The following is a 19,948-nucleotide window of genomic DNA, read 5'->3' as shown; positions in this document are numbered from 1 at the left end:
GAGACTACGGGAATTGAACCTCACTTCGTTGGAAGACAGAAGAGTTAGGGGGGACATGATCACCACATTCAAGATTCTCAAGGGAATCGACAGGGTAGATAAAGACAGGCTATTTAACACAAGGGGCACACGCACTAGGGGACGCAGGTGGAAACTGAGTGCCCAAATGAGCCACAGAGATATTAGAAAGAACTTTTTTAGTGTCAGAGTGGTTAATAAATGGAATGCATTAGGCAGTGATGTGGTGGAGGCTGACTCCATACACAGTTTCAAGTGTAGATATGATAGAGCCCAATAGGCTCAGGAACCTGTACACCTGTTGATTGACAGTTGAGAGGCGGGACCAAAGAGCCAGAGCTCAACCCCCGCAAGCACAAATAGGTGAGTACAAATAGGTGAGTACACACACACACACACACACACACACACACACACACACACACACACACACACACACACACACACACACACACACACACACACATGCATATTCCATCATAATATTGCGAAATTTTACAGGGCGAGCAGAGAGAATGTTTTAGCGGAGAGTCTTCAAGTGACACGATCCACTTTCCTACATTAACTCCAGCGTCCCGGATGTTAGCAGATTGCATAATTGTTTTCGTAACCGCTTAAAATACTGCATTATCCGCCTCCAGCGACTTTCACTTACACGAACGGCCCTAAACTGCTTTTTGGACTAGGAGGGGGGGAGAGGGAGGGATGGGTGGCAAGAGGGGATAGAGAGAGTGAAAGGGGGTAGGGGGAAGGGAAGGGAAGGGAAGGGAAGGGAAGGGAAGGGAAGGGAAGGGAAGGGATAGTAGGAAGGGTTGTTTAGGGATGAAGGCGGAAGTTTATAGCAACATCGTGGATAATAACATTTCACTCACCAAGACACGCGGAGCCTCGAACCGCCGGTTACATAGACTAGTAGAGCCAGCCGCTTTAACCTACTGAGCCACCAACATCCCTTAAAGGAAGGATTCAAGAAGCACCACCTATCTGCTGCCCAACTGAAACTTTAGGCCTTCCCCGGGGGAGGGGGGGTGTGCCACTTTGGCGTGTAGGTGTTAAGTGGTTCACGCCCTGGGACGTGTTTCATATCTATAAAAACACTGGCTTCAGTGTTTTATACACGTATATAAAACACTGAACCGTTATCAAAGTGAACCAATAGAATGGTAGATACCAGGGAACCAGTGGACCGTGGCGGTGTGTGACAGTGGTTCACTAGGAAGTGGATCACCCACGGATAAGGTGATGCCTCTGACATCATTAATCCGCTTCTCTATCCACTCTCTCTTCATTTTGTCCTGTCTTTATTTTTTAACCATTTCCAATCCACTTCTCTTTCTGTTTTCTCTCCATACTTCACTGCTTTCACCTCTTTAAATACCACTTGTTCTTGTTCTCTTCTCATCCTCCTCTTCTATCTCATCATTTCCCATTAATTCTACTCTTCCTTTGTCTTGCTTTTCATTTACTTTTGTTACTCCTTCTCTTCTTCTTATATCGTCCCTTTCATAGCCACTAATCTTGCACAAATTCCGTTTTGATTTTTGGATTTTTGTCTGTTTCATTTCCTCTCACTACTTCACACCTCTCTCTCTCTCTCTCTCTCTCTCTCTCTCTCTCTCTCTCTCTCTCTCTCTCTCTCTCTCTCTCTCTCTCTCTCTCTCTCTCTCTCTCTCCCTCCCTCTCTCTCTCTCTCTCTCTCTCCTCGCCATTCCATGCCATATAAAAAGAAAATAGTATGAAAAATATCGGAGGGTTTGAACAAAGTCGATTCAAATCCAGCGGAGGCGAGCGGCCATTAATCATACACCAGCCCCGGCCTGCTATCAGTACGGCTCCAACCTAATGAACACCCACAGTGGTCTGGCCAGGGCCAGGGACACCCCCCACCACAGTCAGGGACACCCCACTACAGCCAGGGACACCCCACCACAGCCAGGGACACCCCCCACCACAGCCAGGGACACCCCCCACCACAGCCAGGGACACCCCCCACCACAGCCAGGGACACCCCCCACCACAGCCAGGGACACCCCACCACAGCCAGGGACACCCCCCTCCACAGCCAGGGACACCCCCCACCACAGCCAGGGACACCCCCCACCACAGCCAGGGACACCCCCCTCCACAGCCAGGGACACCCCCCTCCACAGCCAGGGACACCCCCCACAGCCAGGGACACCTCCATCACAGCCAGGGACACCCCACACCACAGCCAGGGACACCCCACCACAGCCAGGGACACCCCCCTCCACAGCCAGGGACACCCCCCACCACAGCCAGGGACACCCCCCACCACAGCCAGGGACACCCCACCACAGCCAGGGACACCCCCCTCCACAGCCAGGGACACCCCCCACCACAGCCAGGGACACCCCCCACCACAGCCAGGGACACCCCACCACAGCCAGGGACACCCCCCTCCACAGCCAGGGACACCCTCCCCCACAGCCAGGGACACCTCCATCACAGCCAGGGACACCCCCCTCCATAGCCAGGGACACTCCCCTCCACAGCCAGGGACACCCCCCACCACAGCCAGGGACACCTCCATCACAGCCAGGGACACCCCCCTCCACAGCCAGGGACACCCCCACCACAGCCAGGGACACCTCCATCACAGCCAGGGACACCCCCCTCCATAGCCAGGGACACCCCCCACCACAGCCAGGGACACCTCCACCACAGCCAGGGACACCCCCACCACAGCCAGGGACACCCCCCTCCACAGCCAGGGACACCCCCCACCACAGCCAGGGACACCTCCATCACAGTCAGGGACACCCCACCACAGCCAGGGACACCACCACAGCCATGGACACCCCACCACAGCCAGGGACACCCCCCACCACCACGGCCAGGGACACCCCCCAACCACAGCCAGGAACACCCCACCACAGCCAGGGACACCACCACCACAGCCAGGGACACCCCACCACAGCCAGGGACACCCCCACCACAGCCAGGGACACCCCACCACAGCCAGGGACACCCCACCACAACCAGGGACACCCACCACAACCAGGGACACCACCACCACAGCCAGGGACACCCCCACCACAGCCAAGGACACCCCACCACAGCCAGGGACACTCCCCACCACAGCCAGGGACACCCCCACCACAGCCAGGGACACCCCACCACAGCCAGGGACACCCCCACCACAGCCAGGGAAACCCACCACAGCCAGGGACACACCCCACCACAGCCAGGGACACCCCCCACCACAGCTAGGGACACCCCACCACAACCAGGGACACCCCCCACCACAGCCAGGGACACCCCCACCACAGCCAGGGACACCCCCACCACAGCCAGGGAAACCCACCACAGCCAGGGACACACCCCACCACAGCCAGGGACACCCCCCACCACAGCCAGGGACACCCCCACCACCACAGCCAGGGACACCCCCACCACAGCCAGGGACACCCCCACCACAGCCAGGGACACCCCCACCACCACAGCCAGGGACACCCCCACCACAGCCAGGGACACCCCCACCACAGCCAGGGACGCAGGTCAGGCAGTGAAAGAGGAAGAACAAGGGGAGAGAGAGAAAGGAAGAATAAGGGACAGAGGGAAAGGAAGAACAAGGGAGAGAGAGAAAGGAAGAACAAGGGACAGAGGGAAAGGAAGAACAAGGGAGAGAGAGAAAGGAAGAACAAGGGACAGAGGAAAAGGAAGAACAAGGGAGAGAGAGAAAGGAAGAACAAGGGACAGAGGGAAAGGAAGAACAAGGGAGAGAGAGAAAGGAAGAACAAGGGACAGAGGGAAAGGAAGAACAAGGGAGAGAGAGAAAGGAAGAACAAGGGACAGAGGGAAAGGAAGAACAAGGGACAGAGAGAACGGAAGAACAAGGGAGAATGAGAAAGGAAGATTAAGCATAGAGACTGAAAAAAGGGAGAGTATAAGAAATAGAAAATCAACGGATAAAAGGGAGCTGGAAAAGTGAATGGAGAGGAATAAAGCCTTAACCAGGGAGAGGAAGTGAATAGAGAGATTAGAGAGAGAGAGAGAGTGATAATAGGTAAATAAGCAATAGACACCAAGAGCCAGTGAAAAAGGGAGAAGAGAAAGGCGAAAAGAAAAATAATATTGGAAAACATGGAAGAACGTGTTAAGAGATAGAGTGAGACGAAGAGAGGGTGAAGGAGAGGGAACTGAGATTATAACTAAGAACCAGGGAGTAAGGATAAAGTACGCTAACGTAGGGAAGAGTGTGGAAGAGTGAACTATTGGGGGGGGAAAAAGAGAGATCAGGTAGGGAGAGTAAGTTAGATGGAGGGACGAACAAAGGGGCGAGAAAAGGGAAGATGAAGAGAGTAGTCGAAAGAGTAAACAAATGAAAAAGGGAGAGAGAGAGAGAGAGAGGGGGGAAAAAAGATATGGCGTGGGAGAAACAAACAGACCCGTTCACTACCTGATGAATTCCCATCACGGCCAGTGAGTGGGAGAGTGGAGAGTGAGAGAGAGAGAGAGAGAGAGAGAGAGAGAGAGAGAGAGAGAGAGAGAGAGAGAGAGAGAGAGAGAGAGAGAGAGAGAGAGAGAGAGAGAGAGACAGACAGACAGACAGACAGACAGACAGACAGAGAGACAGAGAGAGAGAAAGAGAGAGATAAATGTGATCAAATTTCCGCACCTGGCCCAACTCCGTGGACAATCATTCACCTGCAGCACTAGGCTCTCAACCTTCAACACTATCATGCTGGAAGTACCTTTCTCAAGAACATCACTCCGTGTCACTCTGAGGCTGACTGGCATCAGGAACGTGTTGGCCCAACAGGTTGATACACGGAAGATCAGGTCAACTGACCACATGAAGGCTCTGACACACAGTTGGCTACACGCTCATCCTCTTCCTTATATGATTATTACCTAATGTTGTTAATGGAATAATGTTTATTCCTATTGATGTATATAATAGGCCCATGAAATAAATTGGTCTCTAGGAGTAGGTTTCAACTGAGCTAAGGTAGGAATACAGCTCTTGCTTGCAGTTTCACCAGGTTCTTTATATGATAGTTCCGTATATGATAGTTTCAAAAGTATATTCTCTTGAAATAAATGAGTCACTAGGAGCAGGCTTCAGATGAGCTGAGATAGGATAACACCTCTTGCTTGCACTTTCATTACGTACTTCATTCGACAGCCTTTATGAACCCAAGTCTTAGCTTAAAAAAAAATATAGGGTTAGATTAGGGACGGCTTTACACAAGCCAAAACAATAAGGAACATATAGAGAGACAAACTTTGGGCCAGGAAATAAAATAAATAAAAACACCACTAAAATGCCCTTTACATCAAGACATCAACAACAGGCCATTCCAGCAAGTCAACTACAACAGGTGTTCCACAACTCATCCACAATACATCATTCACAACTCATCCACAAACACAGACCATTCACTATAAGCAATATTATCCGCAGAGCAGTAAAACAATGAGTCATAAAGCCCAGTAAACAGTCAGGGGGTTGTCTTGAGTCAGCCAGCTATTGTCTTGCCCATGTAAAGCTGAACACACATTGTTTCAATGGCAGCTCATTACCAAGCTACGTAAAAACCGGAAGGTATTGTTGAGTTGTGTTGGAAACTGGATGTATTTTGAGATGCACTTCCGTCAGTGCTTGTGTCTTGAGAGGCACTTACGTCACTGCTTGCGTCTTGAGAGGCACTTACGTCACTGCTAGCGTCTTGAGATGCACTTACGTCACTGCTTCCGTCTTGAGATGCACTTACGTCACTGCTTGCGTCTTGAGATGCACTTACGTCACTGCTTGCGTCTTGAGATGCACTTACGTCACTGCTTGTGTCTTGAGATGCACTTACGTCACTGCTTGTGTCCTGAGATGCACTTACGTCACTGCTAGCGTGTTGAGAGGCACTTACGTCACTGCTTGCGTCTTGAGAGGCACTTACGTCACTGCTAGCGTCTTGAGAGGCACTTACGTCACTGCTAGCGTCTTGAGAGGCACTTACGTCACTGCTAGCGTCTTGAGAGGCACTTACGTCACTGCTTGCGTCTTGAGAAGCACTTACGTCACTGCTTGTGTCTTGAGATGCACTTACGTCACTGCTAGCGACTTGAGATGCACTTACGTCACTGCTTGTGTCTTGAGATGCACTTACGTCACTGCTAGTGTCTTGAGAGGCACTTACGTCACTGCTAGCGTCTTGAGAGGCACTTACGTCACTGCTAGCGTCTTGAGAGGCACTTACGTCACTGCTAGCGTCTTGAGATGCACTTACGTCACTGCTAGCGTCTTGAGAGGCACTTACGTCACTGCTAGCGTCTTGAGAGGCACTTACGTCACTGCTAGCGTCTTGAGATGCACTTACGTCACTGCTTGTGTCTTGAGAGGCACTTACGTCACTGCTTGTGTCTTGAGAGGCACTTACGTCACTGCTAGCGTCTTGAGAGGCACTTACGTCACTGCTTGTGTCTTGAGAGGCACTTACGTCACTGCTTGTGTCTTGAGAGGCACTTACGTCACTGCTAGCGTCTTGAGAGGCACTTACGTCACTGCTTGTGTCTTGAGAGGCACTTACGTCACTGCTTGTGTCTTGAGAGGCACTTACGTCACTGCTTGTGTCTTGAGAGGCACTTACGTCACTGCTTGTGTCTTGAGAGGCACTTACGTCACTGCTAGCGTCTTGAGAGGCACTTACGTCACTGCTAGCGTCTTGAGAGGCACTTACGTCACTGCTAGCGTCTTGAGAGGCACTTACGTCACTGCTTGCGTCTTGAGAGGCACTTACGTCACTGCTTGAGTTTCATGATGTTGGTCTTGTCTTTCAGGGAGGAGAGTTGCCCGCTGTTCTAATTTCACATGAAAACAGACATTTTTCGTGTCTATAATCACACAATAAACTCTACGGATGTTGTGTTCCACATTTCAGTATCACGTGAATGGAGTCCTTATGAATCGACGTTTGACAAAACTCCTTCTCTTTTCGCTTTTTCTTTTCCCCAGTTTCTTTATTTTTCCATTTTCTTTACAGTTTCTTCGTTTTTAATCCACTAAACCAGTCCTAAGTACTCACCTAGTTCTGCTCAGCTAGTTGTGCTTGCGGGGGTTGAGCTTCGGCTCTTTGGTCCCGCCTCTCAACTGGTATTTAGTCCATCTCTGTTTTCTCCCTTTTCATTTTACCTACTTCCCCTATTTATCTTCCTCTTTTCTCATTCCCAACTTTCTCTCTACCTTACTCTGTTCAGTCACTCTCACACATTTCCCTCCCTCATGCTCCTCTTTTGTCCCTCCCTCTTTTCCCTTCTCAGCCTTTCTCTTCATTCCCTGTTCCTTCACGCTCTTTCCCTCTGTCCGTTCCGCATTTTCTATTTTCCCTCCCCTTCTTTCTTCATTTCTTTACCCCCTTTGCTTCCCTCGCGTCCATCCAACTTGCCTGCGGCCAACGCAGCCAACCCTCCCGGTGATTGATGCCTTCCAGAAGGGAGTGGCCAGCCTGATGATTTTGGCGGGAAAGAACCACGCTGGCGGGAAATTATTCATTTTGGCGGGAAATGATCCGTTTTATCAGGGAAATGAACTATATTGGCGGGAGAGAACAGTTTACACTAGAAATAATTCATTTTGAATAGAAACAGATCATTTTTAATGTAAAATGTATATTTGTTTTCTTTTTTGGAAAATTAGTGTGCAAAACATTTTACAATTTTGTTATACAAATATGTATAGGAATCTATATAAAGTGTAAAGTGTGTGAACAAAGACAGGGACACACACACTTGGCCACTACATCTTAAACTGTGAAAATTGAACCATTTAGAGATAAATCTAAACTCACGCTGTTTGAAATGGCAAACAACATTATTACAAATTATAAAATACTTGAACTCCTTAAACTATATCCATGTTTCTCTTATATTAGATAAATGGGAATATATGGGACTAATTTATAAGCTGTGTAGTGTGAATACAAATTATAGACAGCTACTCTTTTATGATCCTGTAATACCCATATCTAAAATATTTTATGTAATAGTCAAAAACTACCTTCAATGTAACAATTATTTATTGTAAAATCATAGATACTGTAATGAAAAATGTTTGCAGGTATCTGACAATATAAGGTGAGCAGGTTATATGGAACTGTTAGTGTAAAAATCTCCGCTGAGGTCTAATTAAGACCTCGTGTGCCCTCTGTAAACCTTTTTGCGCTACCGCCCACAAGATAAGTATAGGGTGCACAATAAACTAGCCGCCTCAGGCGGTAACAATCAATAACAATTTACTCAACAAGACCAGCATTCAGGGGCAAAAAAACTAGACTTGTTGTATTCACTTCAAGGTAATATTGTTAGGTAAATTCACTACCACCACCAGCACAAGATACTCCCCTACCCTTCACCACGAGCACCAGAGCGCTTCCCCAAACCTGCACCCTTCCCTTGCTACGTGGGTAACAACATTCCCTCAGCTCCCCCACTCCCCCCTCCCTCCACCAATACTCCCTCCAACGGTTCCCCACCCACCACCACAACCACCACCACCACCACCACCACCACCACACAAACCCCTTTCACAACCATTCTCCTCCACCACCAACCAACAAACACCCTTCCACCACCACCCCACCCCCACCCCCACCTACTCTCTCTACCCATTAACCCTTTTCCCCAACCTCTAATCATACCACCCCACCACCACCCCCCTCTTCTCCTCCCACCTATAAACATTCCAACCACCTACCATTCCCCCCTCCCCCCACTAACCACATATTATAACCCCCACCTACAATCCCCCCCCCCCACCTCCACCCAGTTCCAGAATTTACACATATATCACCTTGAGCCGCTCAAGGTTCGACCACCAGGCGGCTATGCTAGGCTAGGCTAGGCTATGCTAGGCTATGCTAGGCTAGGCTAGGCTAGGCTAGGCTAGGCTAGGCTATGCTAGGCTAGGCTAGGCTAGGCTAGGCTAGGCTAGGCTATGCTAGGCTAGGCTAGGCTAGGCTAGGCTAGGCTAGGCTACCTTTGCTCACTTGAGATTCATCAGATAAATGGTGACTATGAATACTGAGTGAGACACGGATTAACGTCCAGAGAACTTGTAATACATATGTATATATGTTTTAGAGGGGGGGACGATGTATTAATGTGTAAGCCGATGTGCAGGTGACTTACGTTAGTGTTAGGTGATTATAGATGTAGTGGAAAGGAGATTAAGAGTATTTGAGTTTATATGTCCGTGTATTGATGTATAAACATACGTCAGCATACGGATATATGCTGACGTATGAGCGAATATGTATGAGTGTGAATGCTGCTGTATATCAATGAATATTGATGAATATGTATAGTGATAAATGAGCATACATATATACTGATGAATGAGCGCGTAGACTAATGCATGACAATGTATACTGATTTATGCGTATGCAAACTCATGTATCAGCAAGTACACGGATGTATGAGTATGCATACTGATGCATAAACATGTACACTTATGTATGATCATGCATATTTATGTAAGAGCATGCATATTGATTCATGAGCAAGTATACTGATGAATGAGGAGTTGTACTGATGTATGAACATGTATACCGACGTCTGAGCACGTATATACAAATGTATGAATATGTGCACTAATGTATAAGCATGTTTACTGATGAATGCATGAGCATGAGTAATGATGAATATGTATACTGATGCATGATTATGTACACTAATGTATGAACATGTATACTGTTATATGAACATGTATACTAATGCATGAGGAACTATACTAATGACCATGTATACTGATGAAAGAGCATGTATAGTGATGCCTATCAATGTATATTGAGTCACGTTCATGCATACTTATGCATGGACATGTTAATTCTTATAAGCATGTATACTGATGTATAAGCATGCACAGCGATGTATATGTATACTTATGTATGAGAATGTACACTAATGTATTATCTATACTGACGTAAGAGCTTGTATATATTGATGTATGAGCATGTATATTGATATATTTGTATACCGAAGTATATGCATGTATACTTATGAGCTTGAATATTCATATACGAGCACGACTGCTGATTTATAAGCATGTATACTAATGAGACAACCTGTCCTCTTAAAAATAACGTCGCTTTTGGCCGTTTACCCGTATGGCCGAAAGTGGACGTAATTTGAAAATGAAAAAAAATATGAAAATAAATATGGGATTTTTTTTTTCAACAACAGTAAGTTAAGGGTCCTCTGGTAGGTGAGGTGGGCAGGAAATTCTCATAAAGTTTCAAAACGTTATGAAAAACGTTAATTGAATGTTGCCTCTTCTAGCCTTACCGAGTAAGCCGGACGACTAAAACAGAAAACGGAACAGTACGTCACTTTTTGTGAGTCGATTACATTTCAAATTACGTCCAAATTTGGCCAGAGTGCGCATATGAGCGAAAAGTGACGTTATTTTTAAGAGGGCGGGTTGATTTGATAACAAAGATGTTTTGTTCAGTTATCGGCCAAATACAGGAGACACCAGCAACACATCCTCCCTCCTGTCATGCCGAGGCGTAACTGACGCTAGCGGCGGCTCCTGCTTTGGCGCCAACTTGTCTAAAGGGGTTATCACCTTATTTTATAATTGAATTTGACCCCTCCAGCGTTCATCTTATTGGTAATATTAATTATAAAACAATTCCAGTTGTCTGACACATTAATCCGCCACTAAACAAGTGATATTTTGTCGTTTACCTGTTACCCGTTCAAATTCAAAGTGATAGAAACAGCTGATTCTGGACAAGGTGTCATGGCCGCTCTTTCAAAGCTCCTTGGAAAGAACTGGCAGACTCAACACTTTAATATTAGACTGATAAACTTATGTTTATGGGTATGCGATGATGTATGAATGGTAGTTGGTGTATTTTTAAATATATTAAAATGTATATTAGATTGTAAGTGTATTGACGTCCGGGTGTGCGTATTAGTGTGATCATGTGAATGTGTATATTGAAGTTTACATGTATAGATATGTGTGTATATATATTTAAACTAAAAAAAATAGCTGTCGGTAATATATCATACAGAATAATTTACACGGTGAAATACAACAAAATTCATTATCTGTTATCAATATCTACCACCACCTGCCATCAGTATCTACCACCACCTGCCATCAATATCTACCACCACCTGCCATCAGTATCTACCACCACCTGCCATCAATATCTACCACCACCTGCCATCAATATCTACCACCACTTGCCATCAATATCTACCACCACCTGCCATCAGTATCTACCACCACCTGCCATCAATATCTACCACCACCTGCCATCAGCATCTACCACCACCTGCCATCAATATCTACCACCACCTGCCATCAATATCTACCACCACCTGCCATCAGTATCTACCACCACCTGCCATCAATATCTACCACCACCTGCCATCAATATCTACCACCACTTGCCATCAATATCTACCACCACCTGCCATCAATATCTACCACCACCTGCCATCAGTATCTACCACCACCTGTCATCAGTATCTACCACCACCTGCCATCAATATCTACCACCACCAACCAGTGCCATTCAAAACCACAAGTCAGCACAACCATACATCTACCACCCACCCCCCAACCCCCCAACCCCCCTCCCCCTCACATATACACAAGTTACCCCTCAAACGATAATCTCGAAGAAAACGGATCTTCACGCGCAGAAAACGAGAGCTCTGATCTTAATTTCGATATGCAAACCTAGACGTAAAAAATGTACACACGGGAAGCGGCTCCTGGCGAAGAGAAGCGGGAGAGATGTCTAAGACTGATTCGTTAACAAAAATGGCAGTAGAAGAGGTGGTAACTGGTCACGGTGAAGCTGTTGTCCGGTGAAGCTGTTGTCCAGTGAAGCTGTTGTTGTCCGGTGAAGCAGTTGTTGTCCGATGAAGTTGTTGTCCGGTGAAGCTGTTGTCCGGTGAAGCTGTTGTCTAGTGAGGCTGTTGTCCGGTGAAGCTGTTGTCCGGTGAAGCTGTTGTCCGGTGAAGCTGTTGTCCGGTGAAGCTGCTGTCTAGTGAGGCTGTTGTCCGGTGAAGCTGTTGTCCGGTGAAGTTGTTGTTCGGTGAAGCTGTTGTCCGGTGAAGCTGCTGTCTAGTGAGGCTGTTGTCCGGTGAAGCTGCTGTCTAGTGAAGCTGTTGTCCGGTGAAGCTGTTGTCCGGTGAAGCTGTTGTTGTCCGGTGAAGCTGTTGTCCGGTGAAGCTGTTGTCCGGTGAAGCTGTTGTCCGGTGAAGCTGTTGTTGTCCGGTGAAGCTGTTGTTGTCCGGTGAAGCTGTTGTTGTCCGGTGAAGCTGTTGTTGTCCGGTGAAGCTGTTGTCCGGTGAAGCTGTTGTTGTCCGGTGAAGCTGTTGTTGTCCGGTGAAGCTGTTGTTGTCCGGTGAAGCTGTTGTTGTCCGATGAAGTTGTTGTCCGGTGAAGCTGTTGTCCGGTGAAGCTGTTGTCCGGTAAAGCTGTTGTCCGGTGAAGTTGTTGTCCGGTGAAGCTGTTGTCCGGTGAAGCTGTTGTCCGGTGAAGCTGTTGTCCAGTGAAGCTGTTGTCCAGTGAAGCTGTTGTCCGGTGAAGCTGTTGTCCGGTGAAGCTGTTGTTGTCCGGTGAAGCTGTTGTTGTCCGGTGAAGCTGTTGTCCGGTGAAGCTGTTGTTGTCCGGTGAAGCTGTTGTCCGGTGAAGCTGTTGTTGTCCGGTGAAGCTGTTGTTGTCCGGTGAAGCTGTTGTCCGGTGAAGCTGTTGTTGTCCGGTGAGGCTGTTGTCCGGTGAAGCTGTTGTCCGGTGAAGCTGTTGTCCGGTGATGTTGTTGTCCGGTGAAGCTGTTGTTGTCCGGTGAAGCTGTTGTCCGGTGAAGCTGTTGTCCGGTGAAGCTGTTGTCCGGTGAAGCTGTTGTTGTCCGGTGAAGCTGTTGTCCGGTGAAGCTGTTGTTGTCCGGTGAAGCTGTTGTCCGGTGAAGCTGTTGTCCGGTGAAGCTGTTGTTGTCCGGTGAAGCTGTTGTTGTCCGGTGAAGCTGTTGTTGTCCGGTGAAGCTGTTGTTGTCCGGTGAAGCTGTTGTCGTCCGGTGAAGCTGTTGTTGTCCGGTGAAGCTGTTGTTGTCCGGTGAAGCTGTTGTTGTCCGGTGAGGCTGTTGTCCGGTAAAGCTGTTGTCCAGTGAAGCTGTTGTCCAGTGAAGCTGTTGTTGTCCGGTGAAGCTGTTGTTGTCCGGTGAAGCTGTTGTTGTCCGGTGAAGCTGTTGTTGTCCGGTGAAGCTGTTGTCCGGTGAAGCTTTTGTCCGGTGAAGCTGTTGTCCGGTGAAGCTGTTGTTGTCCGGTGAAGCTGTTGTCCGGTGAAGCTGTTGTTGTCCAGTGAAGCTGTTGTTGTCCGGTGAAGCTGTTGTTGTCCGGTGAAGCTGTTGTCGTCCGGTGAAGCTGTTGTTGTCCGGTGAAGCTGTTGTTGTCCGGTGAAGCTGTTGTTGTCCGGTGAGGCTGTTGTCCGGTGAAGCTGTTGTCCAGTGAAGCTGTTGTCCAGTGAAGCTGTTGTCCGGTGAAGCTGTTGTCCGGTGAAGTTGTTGTCCGGTGAAGCTGTTGTTGTCCGGTGAAGCTGTTGTTGTCCGGTGAAGCTGTTCCAATGAAGCTGTATTCTGGGCCAAAAAAAAGCTGCCAGCGCTATAGCCAAGTGAAACTTATTCAGTTAACAAGATGCGGTCTTATAGGCAAGGTGTTTCAGTCTCAGGAAACTGAACGTTGCAGCACGAGAGAATAAAGGTCAAATTGCAGTACCAGAAATGCGTTGAAGCCTAGCAGGTGAAGATAGGCTTCTGTTCCAGTTTGAAGATTTTTGTAGAAATTATGAAAACTTTTTTGAAATATAAATAAAAAATTATTCATGTGAAAAAATTCTGAAATAGAACACCTGAATAAATAAATATAATTTCTAAGGAAAAACTAGATCTGGAAAACTCATAAAGCAGGACACTAACGTACAATAAACTGAGTCTTATGATCATATGCAGTAAGGACGCATATACAAAATTGTAAATTAAGAGAAATACGTTTCTTGGAAAAGTGGTCTTAAAGCCACGAGTTCATAAGGGCGTCGATCAAACACGTGATAACAGGTATTGACAAAACTGACGGATATCACATTAATCCCGCCCTTCTTGAGGTTATCTTGAGATGATTTCGGGGCTTTTAGTGTCCCCGCGGCCCGGTCCTCGACCAGGCCTCCACCCCCAGGAAGCAGCCCGTGACAGCTGACTAACTCCCAGGTTTGTGTGTATGTCGGTGATAAAGCCTAACCTAACCATCTTAGGCCTAATACACGCTATCTGAGGACTAATATATTACATATATGTGTTATACTAGGAATATTTATGTTTGGTTTTAAGCTTTATATTTCCCCCCGGACTCTGTACAGTGAATAGTCCCAAATTATACTATTTAATTGTCCACAACGTCAATATATGTACGATGATTTACATAGTTACAAAAAGTACTTATGTGAACTGGAGGATGGATCGTCTGTTGATTAATGATACAATACTTATGTAAAGACTTAGACAGTTATATCTATAAAGAGAGAGAGATAGACACAGATAGTTGTTAAGAATTAATTTCAGTTTATTCCTAACATACAAATAATAAGTTCATCAAATAAATGAGTTCCTAGGATCAGGCTTGAGATGAAATGATGTAGGATAACAGCCGTTAACTTACAGTTTCATTGACAAGATCAGCACAATTGCTAATAAACTGAGGTTTAAGAGACAACCACCCATCCTCCTGTTTAGATAGTAGTTTGTGCAACTATGGGCAGCATAGTACAAAAATTGACGTACTAAGCAATGAATAAAAAAAAATGAGGTTAAAAAACAAACTTAAATATTCCTAGGGTTAGTATATCACATATGTATTATATTAGGCCTCAGATATCGTGTATTAGGCCTGGGAAGGTTAGGTTAGTTTTAGTTTGTCTTTGCAACATAAATACGATTTTTTTTCGGTTTGTCCAAATTCATTAACACCGATTTCTACTTTCTAATCGCGTTGTACGTCGGTATATGTATTAAGTCCCACCAGAACAGGAAGATGGGCTGGAGAGAGAGAGAGAGATAAAGTTTCTCAGTTACTCAGCTGAATAGGAGCTAAGGTAGGATAACAGCTCTTGCTTGCAGTTTCATTAGCTTCGTCATTTGACAGCCCTTATGAACCCTAGTCTTAGATTAAAAACAAAAGAGAGACAGACAGACAGACATAGACGGGTAAGTAAGGAACTTTTACTGTGATTTCTGTCTTGATTACTTAATATTGGACTTAAGTCAATCAGCGGAGGTTGTTTACATGCAAATGCATGGACTCAAGCGCCATGATTTCACCGGGGAATTGGACTAGGCGACAATCCCAGGTTGGCTATTATCTCCAACTTGCTATTGGCTCTGCTAGTTTGATATTATCCTGCAGCTGCTATTGGCTCTGCTGATTGGCTATTATCCAATTAGCATCGGAAAATTTATTAAAACTTGTTTGGTGTCAGAGTAGTTAACAAATGGAATGCATTAGGCAGTGATATGGTGGAGGCTGACTCTATACACAGCTTCAAATGTACATATGATAGAGCCCAGTAGGCTCAGGAACCTGTACATCAATTGACTGACGGTTGAGAGGCGGAACCATAGAACCAGAGCTCAATCCCCACAAGCACAACTAGGTGAGTACACACACACGTGTGCTTCGCTGCTGAGTGGACTGCGCTCGGGAGTCGTAGTCCTAAGGGTCTGGGTTCGATTCCCGGACGAGGTGGAACAAATGAGCAGTTTCATTTACCCTAATGCCTTGTTCACCTAACAGTAAATAGGTACGTGAGAGTTAGAAAACTGCTATGGGCTGCTTCCTGGGGATATACTCACCTAGTTGTGCTTGCGGGGGTTGAGCTCTGGCTCTTTGGTCCCGCCTCTCAACCGCGAATCAACTGGTGTACAGATTCCTGAGCCTACTGGGCTCTATCATATCCATATCTGAAGCTGTGTATGGAGTCAGCCTCCACCACATCACTGCCTAATGCATTCCATCCGTTAACTACTCTGACACTGAAAAAGTTCTTTCTAACGTCCCTGTGGCTCATGTGGGTACTCAGTTTCCACCTGTGTCCACCTGTGTCTAACATGTATGTGTGTGTGTTAGAAAGAAATATATGTAGTAGACATAATAGAGGAAAAATAGATTGGTTGGAAAGGCGGGGTCCAAGAGCTAATAGCTCGATTTTGTAGACACAAATAGAATATACACACACCATACAAGAAAATCAACAGAATTTGGCCACAGACTACAGACAAGCTACAGTGTCACTGATAAGTACTACAGACAGATGAATAATAATTAATTGATAACAATAATAACAATTAAGTGATCAAGATAATAATAATTGTGGTAAAGCTCTCTCCCCATTAACCTTCCTCCCCCCCCTCCCCCCCACTGACCTGTTCCCCATCATATTTCCTCCCTAGTGATCTTTCCTCATCACATTTCTCCCCCACCACACCCCTCCCATCTCCCCCCACCAGCACACCCTCCCCATCCCCACACCCTCATACCCTCCCCATCACTCCCCACCAACACACCCTCTCCATCACTCCCCCACCAACAAACCCTCCCCATCACCTCCATCTCTCCCACAACGACACCCTCCCCACCCCCTCCCCGCCACCACCACCACACCCATTCCATTACCACACCCCCACATCCTCCCCATCTCTCCCCACCCTCCCCATCTCTCCCCACCTCCCCTAAGGCTCCCCGCCTAAGCCCAGAATTGCCACAATTTGGCGTTCATCACGTCGCGCTTCCCGCCAGAGCGAGATAATCCTGCCGGGGTCCAGCTCTCTCGCGTCAAAATCTTTTTCCTCCCCCGAAGGTCTTTTCAGCTCAGGAGAACGGAAATAGCCGATGGTTCTTGAGAAGGTTCAACTATTCCCATAATGCCGAGCCGCGGAACCCCGGCCAAAATTCACGAGACGAAATTCGGGGAGGAAAAAATGGTATTAAAATTTCCTGACGGAGTTTTGGGCGCGCGGGGTGGCGGTGGTGGTGTGTGGGTGTGGGTGTGTGTGTGGGTATGGGTGGGTGGGGGTGGGGGTGGGGGTGTGGGTGTGGGTGGGTGTGGTGGTGGTGGTTGTGGTGGTGGTGGGACCTCTGGCTGGACGAAGGCCCTTTGTAATTTTGTGTCTAGTTTCTATGGTTTCTACGCCTAATTTATTCTACTTACTGACAGCTTTAACATTGAAACTGTTGTTTCTGGCGTCAATGTGACCCATTTGTGTCTCTTAGTTTCCATCTGAGATCCCTCGTTCCGCTATCTTTTCCTCACAGTTTAAACTCATCAGCTCCGGAACGAGCCTCGCTCCATTTCATACCAGTTCTAGTTTTCCATGTCTTTTTTCAGATGAGGCTTTAATGCCGGGAATGTATATTTAAAAGTATGTTTGCATGAGAGGGAGGTTTGGTGTGTGTACTTACGTAGTTGTTCTTGCGGGGGTTGGGCTCTGGCTCTTTGGTCCCGCCTCTCAACTGTCAATCAATTGGTGTACAGGTTCCTGACCCTATTGGGCTCTATCATATCTACACTTAAAACTGTGTTTGGAGCCAGCCTCCACCACATCACTTCCTAATGCATTCCATTTGTCTACTACTCTGACCCTGAAAAATTCTTTCTAATATCTCTGTGGCTCATTTGAGCACTCAATTTCGACCTGTATCCCCTATTGAGTGTGCCCCTTGTGTTAAATACCTCATTATCTACCCTATCAGTTCCTCTGAGAATCTTGTATGTGGTGATCATGTCCCCCGAAACTCTTCTGTCTCCCAGTGACGTGAGGTTTAATTCTCGTAGTCTCTCCTCGTAGCTCATACCTCTCAGCTCGGGTACTAGTCTGGTGGCAAACCTTTGAACCTTTTCCAGTTTAGTCTTATGCTTGACTAGACATGGACTCCATGCTGGAGTTGTATACTCCAGGATTGGTCTGACATATGTGGTATACAAAATTCTGAATGATTCCTTACACCAGTTTCTAAAGGCCGTTCTTATGTTAGCCAACCTGGCATATGCCGATGTTAACCCTCTTGATATGGGCTGCAGGGGACAGGTCTGGTGTGATATCATCGCCAGGTCTGTGTTTGTGTGTGTGTGTGTGTGTTTGTTTGTGTGTTTGTGTGTGTGTGTGTGTGTGTGTGTGTGTGTGTGTGTATGTGTGTGTGTGTGTGTGTGTGTGTGTGTGTGTGTGTGTGTGTGTGTGTGTGTGTATGTGTGTGTGTGTGCGTGCGTGTGTGTGTGTGTGTGTACTCACCTAATTGTACTCACCTAATTGTGCTTGCGGGGGTTGAGCTCTGGCTCTTTGGTCCCGCCTCTCAACCGTCAATCAACTGGTGTACAGATTCCTGAGCCTATTGGGCTCTATCATATCTACATTTGAAACTGTGTATGGAGTCAGCCTCCACCACATCACTTCCTAATGCATTCCATTTACTAACTACTCTGACACTGAAAAAGTTCTTTCTAACGTCTCTGTGGCTCATTTGGGTACTCAGCTTCCACCTGTGTCCCCTTGTTCGCGTCCCACCAGTGTGTGTGTGTGTGTGTGTGTGTGTGTGTGTGTGTGTGTGTGTGTGTGTGTGTGTGTGTAAAAACTCAGCTGTAGGTCTGATACCTGAAGTAAGCAATTACCAACAAAAATGGCCACGTCAACTAATCCGATACCTAAACGATAACTTTGGCATATTTTGGTCAAAATAATGAAACAGGCCAACGAGGGTCGAATGACCTTCGAGTGACATTCAGCAAACTTTCATCGCTGTTTTTAGTCAACCTTTTGACCTCTGTAACAATTAATGCTGACCTTCTGTGACCCCCAACAGTTGCCAGCCCTGACGAAGTACCTTCTCTCACATTTTTCCAAAGTTGGAATATTTTTTCAATGTTTCAGTCAAGCTACAAGTGATGCTATCTACCACCTACCACAACCAAGTTGGTGTTACTGGTAGGTGTGGTAGTTGACAGTCGTCCACCACCAATGCTACAATGTAGTTATCAACTACTTCAAGAATTTGTAATCTTACTTTAAGACATTCATATGAAAGTCGAACAACTGACTATAAATATTTAAATAACGGAATTATTCACTCTGCTCACCATGAGAGTGAGAGCACTCTACCCACCATGAGAGTGAGAACACACTACCCACCATGAGAGTGAGAACACTCTACCCACCACGAGAGTGAGAACACTACCCACCATGAAGATGCCAACATTAACGACACTACCCAAAACACTCCGCCCACTACACCTTACTAATCTGCGTCTGTATAGGTTATTAACCTATGCCTCAGACCTTATACTCCTCACCTAATTGTTTGTACCTGACCTCCCAGGGTTCGGGCACCACTATATATTTCGTATAAATCTGATACTGATGAAGCTACTCCAAGCTTGTACTAAAGAGGCACCCTTCTTGAGCCCAGATGGGCACATGTATAAGCAAGTAGATGGGGTCGCCATGGGTTCTCCCCTAGGTGTCCTGTTTGCAAACTTCTACATGGGCACCATCAAGCAGAGGATCTTAGTTGACATGGACTTGAAACCCGCCATATACTTCAGGTATGTTGACGACATTTTCATGCAGGTACCTGATGTCAGACGTCTGCAGCAGCTGAAGGAGGCATTCGAGCAGAATTCTGAGTTGAGTTTCACTTACGATATGGAGAGTGATGGGAAGCTGCCCTTTCTAGATGTAACAGTCACGAAAAGGAATGATGGCTTCCACACTGCAGTCTACACTAAGGACACGAATATAATAATGTGCCTGAATGCCAATAGTGACTGCCCAGACAGGAACAAGAGGAGTGTTGTCAATGCTTACGTCACCGTGCTCTCAGCCACAGCTCAGGATGGAAGCAAGTCGATGGAGAA

General features: G+C 46.8%; 2 protein-coding genes across 2 annotated transcripts in view; both read right to left on the bottom strand.

Moving 5' to 3' along the window:
* LOC123752860 (uncharacterized) overlaps positions 1–1,580 on the bottom strand; it is a 40,393-nt gene extending 38,813 nt beyond the window's left edge. Inside the window, exon 1 of the mRNA XM_045734889.2 lies at positions 1,397–1,580. Within this exon, the coding sequence (XP_045590845.2) occupies positions 1,397–1,580 (184 nt within the window). The remainder of the gene's footprint in view (positions 1–1,396) is intronic.
* Positions 1,581–12,041: 10,461 nt separating this feature from the next.
* Positions 12,042–19,948, bottom strand: part of LOC138373696 (autotransporter adhesin BpaC-like) — a 25,896-nt gene continuing 17,989 nt past the window's right edge. Inside the window, exon 3 of the mRNA XM_069340050.1 lies at positions 12,042–13,631. Coding sequence (XP_069196151.1) covers positions 12,042–13,631 — 1,590 coding nt within the window. The remainder of the gene's footprint in view (positions 13,632–19,948) is intronic.

This window comes from Procambarus clarkii, chromosome 43 (genome assembly GCF_040958095.1).
Source record: "Procambarus clarkii isolate CNS0578487 chromosome 43, FALCON_Pclarkii_2.0, whole genome shotgun sequence".
Lineage (NCBI taxonomy): Eukaryota > Metazoa > Arthropoda > Malacostraca > Decapoda > Cambaridae > Procambarus > Procambarus clarkii.
This window is presented reverse-complemented; position numbering and strand designations above follow the sequence as displayed.